The sequence below is a fragment of the Diorhabda carinulata genome, chromosome X (assembly GCF_026250575.1).
Source record: "Diorhabda carinulata isolate Delta chromosome X, icDioCari1.1, whole genome shotgun sequence".
Classification (NCBI taxonomy): Eukaryota; Metazoa; Arthropoda; class Insecta; order Coleoptera; family Chrysomelidae; genus Diorhabda; species Diorhabda carinulata.
Genome location: NC_079472.1, coordinates 20,161,281 through 20,174,070, shown reverse-complemented (window position 1 = coordinate 20,174,070; position 12,790 = coordinate 20,161,281). Strand labels below are relative to the sequence as shown.

At 30.9% G+C, this 12,790-nt stretch overlaps 2 protein-coding genes across 2 annotated transcripts in view; both read left to right on the top strand.

Annotated features, from left to right (window-relative positions):
- Positions 1-72: 72 nt before the first annotated feature.
- On the top strand, positions 73-7,417 carry LOC130900772 (protein rogdi). The gene is made up of 7 exons (XM_057811639.1): positions 73-244; positions 300-371; positions 433-567; positions 650-810; positions 5,135-5,255; positions 6,672-6,881; positions 7,161-7,417. The coding sequence occupies exons 1-7, from the start codon at positions 209-211 to the stop codon at positions 7,227-7,229; spliced, it is 804 nt and encodes a 267-aa protein (XP_057667622.1). The 5' UTR covers positions 73-208; the 3' UTR covers positions 7,230-7,417.
- Positions 7,418-9,195: 1,778 nt separating this feature from the next.
- The window catches only part of LOC130901644 (cilia- and flagella-associated protein 251-like), a 38,772-nt gene continuing 35,177 nt past the window's right edge, over positions 9,196-12,790 (top strand). The window contains exons 1-2 of the mRNA XM_057813164.1: positions 9,196-9,596; positions 11,140-11,286. Of these exons, the coding sequence (XP_057669147.1) occupies positions 9,342-9,596; positions 11,140-11,286 (402 nt within the window). The 5' untranslated portion in view covers positions 9,196-9,341. The remainder of the gene's footprint in view (positions 9,597-11,139; positions 11,287-12,790) is intronic.

The following is a 12,790-nucleotide window of genomic DNA, read 5'->3' as shown; positions in this document are numbered from 1 at the left end:
TTGTTATAAAAAAAATTAAGATAAAAATGACATATTTGTAATTAAGTAAATTGTTATTTAATGACAGTGACAGTTTTCTAATTTTGAAATGTCAAAATAATTGTATTTGCAGAGACAGAAAATGTTCCTAAAAACCGAATTTTAAGCAGTAAATGGATCTAAACGTTGTTTAGCAAATAATACTATTCTATTATTTGAAAAATAAAATATGACGGAGTGCGAAAAAGAGGAAGCTACAAATTTGGTAATAAATCAATTTAAACAACTAGGTCAAATTTTATTGATTAATTATATTTCAGCAAAAAGAATTCGAATGGGTATTAAATCAAGAAGTTCATAAAGGTCTCGACCAGATCCATCAGATACTAGTGGTAAGTGATCTATTTAAAGTTTGTACATATTAGTAGGTTTAATTAATGTTCGACATTATAGGAGTGCGCTAGAAGGTTTCCAGTTGCTTTATATGGACATGATAATTCTGCAAAACAAGATAAATTCGTTTTATCAGTACCAGCTGATCAGTTGAAATGTGTTGTCACATTAACAGGAGATAGTATTACACATGCAGTAGGTATTTACATGAAGAGACACATTCACTAACTGATATACACATCGACTTTGCAGATGAATGTAACATTTTTTGTTATAGGATATCAATTTTAAAGTTGTGAGACAGACGACAGTCACAAATGTACGTACGACAATTCAAAGTGAGTATCCTTGGAAATTACAGCAGGTACAAGATGCAGCAAATCATTTGCAGCAAGCCATATACCACATTGACGATGTTGGCAAACATTACAAATTCAAGTTAGTAATAAGAAATTTAATTTTATCATTTTTTTTTTCATGAATTTTGGTTGCTTTAACAACAAATTGAATATTAAATTTATATACTAGCAATTAATTTTTATTTGGTAATAATGATTTGAAAGGGTTTGGTAGCATCCTATTTCACTTTAATAATATTTTTTGGCGGTATTTTGTTGATTTTATGTTTTATATTTGTTTTTAATCAAATTTGCCAGCATTAGTTTTAATCTTTGATAAGGTTTTCATTGGACAATGATATCTATAATTTGTTGGGATTTAAGTCTTCTTAATAAATTTATCAATAAAATCTGCTTTCAAATATTTCATTAATATAGAGAAATATAGAGAAAAATTGATTAATATGAAATCTCATTATATTGGGTGTTCTAAAAAAACACAAGATTTGTATACTTTGTTTTAAAATGTTTATCAAATTTCAAAGTATACAGGGAATGATTATGTACAGTGTATATATTGAACACACTGTTTACACTACTACTACACAAACACAAACACTCTACACTAATGAGCCTTCTTCTACAACTTCTTGGGTGGGAAATTTCATATTAATTCCTTAACTACTAAATTATAGAGTAGGCTGTGGGTTTAAATAGAAACAAAGGACTATTCTTTATAGTCCACTCTTTAGTTTAGTATTCAAGGAATAAATGTGAAGTTTCCCGCCCAAGAAGTAACCACTGGGAATTATTTTCTGCAGAAGGAGGTTCATTGGTGGGAAAATTTAGTATATAATAGGTAGGTCAAGTTAATGGGTTTTAGTTTACCTTCAGTCTCTGAAAACAATAATTTGGTTATCAAAATGTGAGTGTGATTATGTAATTAGTCGGGGAGCTGGCTACATTAAACTGTACCAATAAAGTACACGATGTTTGAGTTCGTAAACCCCTTGAAAATAGTTGTGACGTTACCAAATAGCTGTTCTGCCTGTTCGGACAGGAAGCTTATGAAAATGCCAGCCGAGTTTCCACGTGGAACAAATGTGCCTAAAAAACCGATGGGGTACACGTGTGAAAGTTTTTTTATAGGTTTTTATAGAGCTCAAGTAAGAGCGCTAAAGCAGTGGCAGAAATGTAGCCGTTCAGAAAACCTCCTGCAGAAGCGATAAAGACTGTCAGGAAACTTATGTGAAACTTGATTACATCCTAGAGAAAAAAAATTTTATGGTCATGGATCATACGTTAGCTTTCAAGATCTAAAGACAAAGCAAATTTTGTTTTAATATTCCAGAGAGTAGGAGATAGAGAGGCACATTGAAATTGAAATTTCCTGAAATATCTCTTATAGAAAGCGTTTACATGAAAGATCCAACTGTACATTAAGTGATGAATATTTGTCTTTCTATTTCTTTTATTATTTATTAAGAAAATATTGATCCCACAAGATTTTAAAAACCTTTCTTTTTTATCAATAGAGTTATTGTTAGATTTAGATGAATAATTTTGAGTTTGAAGGTTCATAATGAGACATTATATAGGTGAAAAATTATTCTATTTTAGAGGTGTGTTTTAAATGTGTGTATTAAATTCATGTTATAATTTATATCAGCTATATCTTCAAGATTTTTTAATTATCTATTTAAGAAGTTTTAATTCCAAATATTTATTTTTCACTCAAATTAATTGTCTTATTTAACAAGATTGAACATTTTTATTGCATTAGTTATGTTGGGGAATGTATTTGAAACTGGAAAGTATTAACTCTGTGTTGTTATTTTTTGCAGTTTATTATATAATCAGAATTGAACTTCTGATATCCAATTCTGCTATTAAATTTTTATCAATTTTATTTCAATGTTATCTGTACATTTATGACAGCAGAAAATGATCGATTGGCTAAAATACTATATTCATAATATTGAAATATTGTTTCCAAATATGTAAAACATTTTAGTTTTAAATATTTATATAAAATGAAATTTGATATGTAACATGATTTTTAATTACTTCTGCTAGAAAAAAAATTCAATTTTACAGAATTGCCTCTGAGGGATGAAACAAATATGAATTATGAATGTAATAAAAACAAATTAATTCTAGTATAGTACTAGTACTGGTAAAGCCGGTATTTTCAAAATAACTTATAAATAATAATTTAAAAGCATGATATAAAAAAATTTTTGTATGTTATTATGTTGCAATTGAGTAAATATATCTGGAAGCTACTAAAATAAGGTAGGAAAAAACAATAGGTAATAAAATTCGTTGTGTAAACTGTAAATAGATTATATTTGTATTTTAATGTCACATTTTATGAATTATAAGAGAAAAATATAAAGTCATTGGGAAATTTTCATTGACAAAATATACAAATGCTTCTGTTACATAATTGAGGACAGGGTATAATAAAACGAAAATTCAAAAGTTGCAAGGAACACACATTAATGAAATGTGTTATATTGATATAGAAATTTGCAATCTTATTCCATTTGAATATTTTATGTTCTGTCTGATCGTTTTTATCATAATAATCATCAAGACTTATGAACTATTGGAATGTAATCATTATTTCGTTCCAAATGTTAGCTTAGGTTTATTGTTTATATCAATTGTTTTTTTTTGTTTCTTTATATGTAGCTTCAGCAATATAATAAATCATTACAGTTACAGCTAAAACTACTACTAGTCTCGTTACTATTCTTCTTACTTACGTAATCCTGGAGCCTTTCTATAGTTTTAAGTGTAAAGCATACTGGAGTTCCTCGATTTTCCCCTGCCATCTTAATTCCTTCTGTCCCATTCATCATTCGTCTCACTTCCTTTTTCGTGGTTCATGTATCTTCTATATGAATCGTTCTTCTCCAATTTTCATAACATGGCTAAACCATCTCAATTGTTTATGTATTTTGTTTTTTTTTTGTTTCTTTATATCTAGTTTCAACATTATAACATATCATCACAGCTAAAACTACTACTAGTCTGGTTACCACTTTTCGTACTTACTTAATCCTGAAGCCTTTCTATCTTTTCAAGTGTAAGACATGCTGGAGTTGTCATTACATGGGCTCTCTTTTCCACACCAGTTTATATTCTTTCCTATTATGTGTGTTTTGTTTCATTTCCCCCCATTTTGTTCCTCGATTTTCCCCTGCCATCTTAATTTCTTCTGTCCCATTCATCATCCGTCTTCCTTTCTTTTTTTTTTTTGTAAGTTCGTGGTTCACATATATAATAATATATATATTAATCGTTCTTCTCCAATTTTCATAACATGGCTAAATCAACTCAATTGTTCTTCTATTTTGTTTTGAATTGAGTTTATATTCAAATTTTCTCTCATAATGTTGTAATTTGTTTTATCGTATCTCCATTTATCTCATTTCTTTACTTTATATTTTGCTTTTTTTGTTTCTGTGAGTGTCCATTCCTCTAATTCGTTTATTAATATAGATGTGACTACTTTTTTACATATTTCTGTTCTTTGTTTTGGTATTTCCTTTTTAAATAGAAACTGTCTTAATTGCGAATAATTATCCAGCTGCTTCAGTTTCTTCGTTTGCCTCAGTATCCTATCTGGTCATGCCAAGGTATTTAAAGTTCGTGATTTTTTCTCTATTTTTAAATCTCCTAATTTTATTTTATGTCTTCAGTTACAGCTAAAACTATGGATAGTCTTGTTACCACTATCGATTCTATTTCTATTAATTGTTATCTTAGTAGTGTGTGTGGATTTTTACTTGTTCCTATCTTGGAGCGATAAGGTTTTTGGCGATCATTAGTTTTAATTTTATTCTAATTGCTAATTATATTTATTTGTTATTTTATATCATAATAAATTTTGAATCAGTAATCATTATTTAGACAGTTTTCAGCTTATTATCAAAACTCTTCCACGTTTCTTGTTTTCAATTGGTTTTTACTTTTTCAATATTTACTGCGAACTCACCTTGATATAAATATAAAATTTCCACAGGTTATTTTTACAATAAATTTAATTGTGTGTGATTTTTATTACCTTCCTGAGGATTAACTATCAATAATTTTTCTATTAATCAATCTCCTTTAAGCCAAATTCTGTTTATACATCAGTACTATTCTTCATCTCTGATAGTTTCATCGATTGTTTTCGATGTATTTGATGTCGTCATATGTTATAGTTAACCAAATTGTTTCCAAGTCTTCTGATGAGGTCCACATTCCTGAGGATTTACTATCAATAATTTTTGTATTAGTCTACGCCCTTTTGGGCCAAAATATTTTTTTTACTACAGTACTATTTAATTATTTCATCTCTGTTGGTTTCATCGATTGTTTTCGATAGATTTGATGTGATCATAAGTTATAGTTAACAAAATTGTTTCCAGGTCATCTGATGAGGTCCTTCACGTATTAGGAAATATTTTGGGTAGCTTACAGAGGGGCAGAACTAGTTTAATAGTACCTAGGAAGAAAACAATTTATGATTTACTTAAAAGTCGCAATATGGTAAGTATGATGAACAGATTTTGACAAAAAACCAGAAAATATTGAAGTAAGAAAACAACTATATTTCAATATCTTTTTTTTTGGAATTCTGATGTACAAATGTGAAGATATATAGAAAATATTATGGGCTTATTTGCAAAAGTCTCTTCCTGTTGCTTATCAGTTTTCTCAGTTTTGATCAATTTAACTTATTATCCTCATTTTCTCTCCCCCTACCTTTTTAGATTCACCTTTTTTGATTTGGGGTGTTCAATTTACTATTATTGTTCCCGCAACTTTTTTCAACGTCCAACTTGAAAACCTGATAAATCCTCCCACATTGATTTTTTATTAAACATGTCATTAATTACATCAAACTATTGCTATAAGCTACTACATCTTGTATTATTAAATTTAAAAACATTGCACAAATATAACCCAAACAGTGATACAATCTCTTGTGTGTAATTTAACTCACTCTCAGATAACCAAATTTCTGTCTTATATGCTGTCTAATGTAACTGCGAAGAATCAAAAATTGAGCTACTTTAATTCAAGGTATATTGTATTCATCAAGATTTATGGTACACGATCTTAATGGGGACCCACATCATAGATGATTTATTCAGGGTGTCCCTTGGACACTTGAGTTCCATTAAGGTATTAAATTACGTACTTTATTTGTATTGATGTGACTCGAACGACCATACTTATAGATAATTTTAAACTTTCATACAATAGGGTTTTCAGTATTTTAGAGCGGTTTGTAAACAGATAAATGTCTTAATATTCTGGCGTTCCTTCGAGTATAGTCGTAGGATTATTGAAACCACGTTTAACTACTCATTTTATTATCTAACAAATAGTTTATTTCAAAGTATTTTTGATGTTTCAATACAACGAAAATGGTCAACCATCATTGGTTAGTCCGAAGATACATTACACCTCTATCTTAGATAAGATGAGTATAAGGTCGTCAATTTACCTTGCTAACACTTTGACCTATTGATCTATTGTGTACTCCTTTCTATTCACTAGTCAGGTAGCAACGACTTAGTAAAGTACGCTACCTGTCTGCGGGCTATGCGGCTTAGATCTTACAGTAGTCTTTGTCTATGGATTATCTTGCACTCACAAAGGAGGTGTTCGGCGGTTTCCTTTGGTTCCTTACAGAAACGACAAGAGCTGTCTAAATTTCTCTTTTCTGTTCTTTAGATGGTAGTTCTCCAGACAGTGTTCAGTGAACATACCAGGTTCTTTTTAGACTAATTGGTCGACAGAAATCTTTTCGACCGTAGTATTATTCAATGTTTCTAATTTCTTCTCATTTTTCCATTCTTTTTATGTCCATGATGGCTGTTTGGGAAACCTATGAAAGGTTGAATTCCTATCTTAGTTTTTTATCATGATTTTTAAAAATTTGACTTTTTATTTCAGAAATCTCTTTCGCCTCCTTTAGCTGAAGACCTAGCAATAAGTTTCTATATACAGAGTCATAAATTGGTATTTGTTATGTACCATTTGATGAATAATCAAGGAGTTATGACACCAGATCCTACACCAGCAGAGTGTTCGGTACCTTGGTTGAATGAGGTATTAGTATTATTTACAGTCGGATTGCAGCTATGCCAGCAACTGAAAGATAAGGTAATTTTGATTATTGTGTAATTGTAGGATCAAATACACAACACACGGCTTAAACTATTACTATACCAACACTCACATTATTATCATTAAAGACTGAAGGTAAACTCTCTGAAGATGATAACTTGGATATCGAAACGCGCGTCAAACAGTGTAATTGTGATTGTTGGTGTAATAGCAGCAACAAATAATGTGTTTAGTATGAATATCACTAACTTATTTAACATATTTATTAAAAATTGTGTATAATAATGGTTAATAATTATTGGTTTTTCATTTCAGATCTGTGTTTTCTCTCAATACAAAGATTTCACCGTCGGTTCTAGATCTAGTAGTCCTTTTCCAAGTTAAATTGGAAATAAAGTATTCGAATAAAAACCGAGAAGTTTGCATATATAATAAAATAATATTTTCAAAATAATAACTAAATGCATATGTTGAGCTCTCGGATAGTAATTTAAATTACTGATATTGTCAATTTGTTGTTGGTTTGACATATGTATATATTGTAGGTATTAATAAACGTATATACTGTTGAATTTCATTTTTATACCCTATTTATCATTGTTTGATATTATTGTCCTTTCTAGTATTTACTTTCGAATGGTGTTACGGGTTGAGGACTCAAAATAAAACTGATGAAGAGTTTTTTTTAAAATGCCTACGTTTCGATCTTTTATTTGTCGTCTAATAATTTAAAAAACAGTGATAAAGACCAATGAGAAGATCGAAACGTTGGAATTTTAAAAAGACTATTGGACAATTTTATTTTGAGTCCTCAACCGGAAACACCATTCAAAAGTATCATATTCGTCAAATATTTTGAGTAAGTTTCTATTGGATTCCGAATTTAGGATTTCTACTGAGTATGGTTGGAGAAAGTACAATAAAAATATGACTAGTAACACAATTAAAAAACGCATATTAGAAAAAGTATCTAAATTATCAAAAACTAGTCGTAGCAAAGGGGTTAGTTTTGAAGAGAATGGAACATTTAGAGATATTATCAAGTTTAACACTTTAAAATGATCAAATTTAAAGAAAAGTCTATTTTGCCCTCTGTAGGTAGTTGTGATTTTCTTTATTATTCATCAATTATATATTTTTGAATTTTTAGACCCAGTCAACTATTTCCAATGTTTTGTGAAAATTAAAACATTTTTTATTCACAATAGAGTGACAAGATTCCCAGGTACCTCTTGTGTTTTGTATGAAAATGGAAAAAGGATTTATAATTTCTTACAAAAATGAAATAATAAAGATTTGTTGAAATTCTTTGCTTATACAGAATCAGTAGTCGCATGTTGTACGAACTCAGCACAAACTGGTTTTATACAGTTAGTGTAAGCCACAGAACATACTCCAAGAAGAAATGCAAAATCAGTTGTCATTCAGTAAAAACAATATGGCGCATTTTCAATGCCAGTACCCTCTATGGTCTCCAATTACGGCAACTGATAAAGAAAATGAGTTTTAAAGAAATAGTGAATAACCAGGAAAAACTTACCAGGAAATGTTTTGCAAACTTTTTAAGAAACCATAAATCGAAAAAATTTTTAATTAAGAAAAGAAGCGTTTTAAAAAATATGGAAGAATATGTAGATTGGCAGCCCTGTCAATTGAAAGTGAAGGAAAGAACACAAAACACAAGAGATAAACAGAATTTCAATTCTATGGTCACGGGACAGTAAGTAGAGACAGATAAAGTCATTTTACGAAGAAAGTGTGACCCAAGTACAAATCACACACTCCAGACCATAAAAATGTTAAAAAGGTCTTTTAGTGAACATTCTTTCACCAACGTTGCATATAAAGTTAGACTTGATGAAAAATTTAGTAGAAGCTTTGCCCAAGAGCATTTGTAGGTTTACAAATACGGCAACTGGTAAAAGAAAAGAGCTTTAAAGAAATATTAAACGATCAGGAAAAACTTACCAGGAAATGTTTTTTAAACTTTTTAAGAAACCATAAATCGAAAAAATAGTTAATTAAAAAGAGAAACGATTTCAGGAAAATGGAGTCTAGGAATGTTTGTAGATTATTGTTGGGGAATATATAGATAGGCAACCCTGTAAATTAAAAGTGAAAGAGAGAACACAAAACACTAGAAATAAACAGAAACTGGTTTAACCATAGAATTGACATTTTATGGCTTTGTCTTTAGAATAAAATGTTTTCATTACAAGTGCTGGAGACATCTGTAGATTTCTTTTGTTCACTAGATAAATTGTGGAACAAATATTTAGGGAGCGTTTAATCTATGTTTTATATAATAAAAGTACAAACCAGATATAGAAAACATTATTGAGTCCTTACATCCAAATACCACTAATCTTGATACCTCAAAAATTTATTTACATATCGTGGCATATAACATGAAAATCAAGTTGTTGATCAAAAATAATCTAAATGTCATTTTAATATCAAAATATAGGTTCATATATTTCAATTATATTGAGAGAAATGTCTGACGAAAGTATTACAAATAAAGAAGATACCGAAAATTTGCTTTACATAGCAAAAAGATTTCAATTAGATGAGGTTTCGTACGAGGAAGATCATGTCTATATACGAGAATCCATCGGTTCCGATACATCCTTACCATCATCCGTCGACAACATTAGCGAATCTACAAGGGAGTTATTAAATAGTGTCGGTAGTAAATTGGGACCAGAAGTTTTCAAAGATCCAAGAGTTATGGCCAAAACAAAACCATTCGTAATTATATAAATTTAAAATATTTTTTCAAAGAATATTATTTTCAACCATTCTAAAAAATAATATACACATTTATACGTATACAGGGTAAATTAGAGGAATGGTAGAATGTTGAGAAATATAAATCTATATCATTGTTAGTTTATGAGATATGGGCTGAGCAGGGTGTAAAAGAATACAAATTGTGTTGTTCACATTTTCAGGGATGCAGCTATAAGTAATATAAAGAGCTTTGTATAAATTGCAAGCCTAAGGATCTATTGGGACCCAAAATTCAGGTTATGCGTTAACTCTAGCTGTTAAAGATAGAGTAGATGATTCCTCGAAAGTGTTCAGGTTCTACTTTTGCAAGTCTCTTTCTTCTCTCCACTCCAGTGTATCTCGGAAACCATTGAGGGGTAGTCATTTCTTGAAGTCACTTCTCAGATCAACAAGAAATTCGTTGTCGCTCTTCCAATCAATTCGAAAAGCTTGATAAAATATAAGCCACGATTTCTAAGCGGTCTCGTTATTTACAACGCTTACCAGATGCAACACTTATAGAAGAAGAAGAAGAATAAAAATTATAAAACCAAACCAAACACCACAATATCATCAACATTTCTACAAACTTAAGCCACAGTTAAGACTGCAACATCTCTGCTTCTTTTTTTATGTAATCAAGCACAAAAGGATAAATCTATACACTCGAGTAGTTCGAGGTGTGTCTATCGTGTGGAGGTGCCTGTTTAAGGAGTCCCAAAAAATGTAAGTTCTGGGCGTCTATATGCGAGATCGGTCTTCATGAGCCACGTCTACCTGTCGAGTAGATATTGCAAATACTGCTCTAGGTGATATTATGTTGGACAGCAGGGTTAGTATTGGTAAAACACAGTCAGTTTGGCGACGTTTCTAGCTGTCCAAGTTTATGGTCTACTCTGGATCGCCTATAATTGTTCTCTTCTATATCGAGTCTTATAGCTTTTTGGTCTTAAAGGAGGCTCCAAGTTTTTGAGAAGCTGCTTCATATTTGTGGCATATATAAGCCTTGAGTTGTTTTTACTTTATAAATGTTTGTAATTGTCGTGCTTTTTTCAATAAGCAGCTAATGCGAACTTCGTTACTTTTTTAGATAGCCAATTACTAATAAATCAGTGACGTGATGATACAAGGGGCGCATAGCCATATTCCTGAGAGACAGAGATTGGTTGGGTATATTTGGGTAGGATGAGAAAATTTTTATGAAGAGGAAAGTTCATTAGAATTGGTCCTGATATAGGAGTTCCTCCTCTGCAGGGGTTTATTCTTGAAACATCCTGAATATCCTTTGTAATTATGATTATCAAAGGCGTAGCTTGGTTTAATATCAATGTGGACGAGATTGCATCATCAGGCTCTTTTTTTTTTCGGCTTTTAACGTAGTTATACTTCGTCATGGTAGCGCTATTCCTAATTTGTGAATTTCTAGCATAAAAGTAGTTGCCGAAGGCCAAGTCCTGAGTCTCCGCATTTATAAAGGTAGATATATATGTTTATAAAATTTTTTTCATCAAATTTTTTTTAGGATCTAGAATGGTGTTTTGGACTCAATTCTAAAGTTCGAATTGTAAATTTAACTAGAAAAACACAACATATAATAATGTATGCTTGCTCTCATTATCCAATTATATACAATTATTGTGATAAAAAGATGATACATTTAGAAGGTCATGTAAGTATACAAAAAATACTTTTGTTCACTAATTGCAGATAATAAAACAGTAACAAGATAAAAAAAATTTGCTGAAGGGTTTCAGAGACCTTTTAGGGTGATTAATTCGAAACGTTTTAAGTACTGCTTTGTCAAGTTTCATATATATTTGATAAATAGGTATAATCATAAATACACATCAGACGAAGAAACAATTTCTAGGCAACAAAAAAAAAGAAAAAACATATTTTTATAAATAACCGATGTCAATCAATCAAATGGCCAATTAATTTTAATTATCTCCAAAGAATCTATTTAACTGTACCGGATGTCCCAATAAAAATGGCTGTTTATCAGAAACCTTATATAGTACAGCCATCGAAATAAATTTATAACAATCTCACGTCTTGTCCCCTTATAGAAAGCAATAAAGGCTTAGAGAGGACAGAACATGAAGCCCGGCGAACTAAGCGGGCATCTAAGCATTCGAAAGGAATGTAAGAGTCAATAGATATAATCACGAAATCCATGTCTTTCAAACTTCATCAAAAAATAAAAAAGAAAAACATAATAACAAGTCGAGATTAATGAACGATTCCAGAGATTGCATTTCCTTGAGACTCATTGATATTCTACGCTGATGGCTGGAAAATGGACAAGTAGGGACAGGAATATATGGCCCAGCAATCAAGCTACCTATGTCAATGAGATTAAACCAGGCGGAAACATACAGTGTTCTTACATGCGTATCTCATTGTGCACAACATAACTATCGTTTTTCAAAGATATTTATATAGCAAAGCTCTTGAATCTTATAAAATTGAGTCAAAGCTAATATGTGACTGCAATCAATCTGGTAGCAAAGAACAACGTTATTATAGTCTATGTAACCGACCAGACCGGAGTTTACGCTAATGATCAACTGGAGAAGAAAGTCTGAACAACTCCTTTTATAGAATCACAATCTTTTATAGGTTTCCCAAAAAGCGAAGAAATTGATATTATCCATGATATCTGCATACACGTATAATTTAGACACGCGTTATGCTTACTACGTCCCTTCCTTTCTCATGGGAGTTAGATTAGTCCAAGAGTTAGCTACATAAAAACGGCTCGAAACGATTCCCAAGATCAGAGCCTGAAAATTGCAAGTAAAACCCTAGTCCATCATTAAATGAATACTCTGCCGGTGCGAAACGTTTGCGCATGAAAATGCTAGCCGGTTTTCCACGTTGAAAAACTTGCGAGAAAAATCGAGATGGTTTCCACGTAAAAATTGTTTAGAAATGTTCTTAAGGTCTTAACTAACAGCGGTAAAGCAGTGACAGAGGTTTCATCGTAAAAAAAACCTTCGACAGAAGCAATTGAAAAGTGTCGGAAAACCCCCCGAAAAATCGATAAAGTTCCCGCGTCCAACTTTTTTCCCAACATTCCTCAGCCCTTAACTAAGAACTGTGCGTGGTGGCAGAAGTTTCGGATGGCAGAATAAATTTTTTGGCATAGTATTTTAATGATGCAAAATACA

Excerpts from the sequence above, each read along its gene's own strand:
- LOC130900772 (XM_057811639.1), top strand. The coding sequence starts at position 209 with ATGACGGAGTGCGAAAAAGAGGAAGCTACAAATTTG. Across the intron at positions 811-5,134 it reads GGCAAACATTACAAATTCAA|GTCATCTGATGAGGTCCTTC; the intron begins GTTAGTAATAAG and ends AATTGTTTCCAG. Across the intron at positions 6,882-7,160 it reads GCCAGCAACTGAAAGATAAG|ATCTGTGTTTTCTCTCAATA; the intron begins GTAATTTTGATT and ends TTTTCATTTCAG.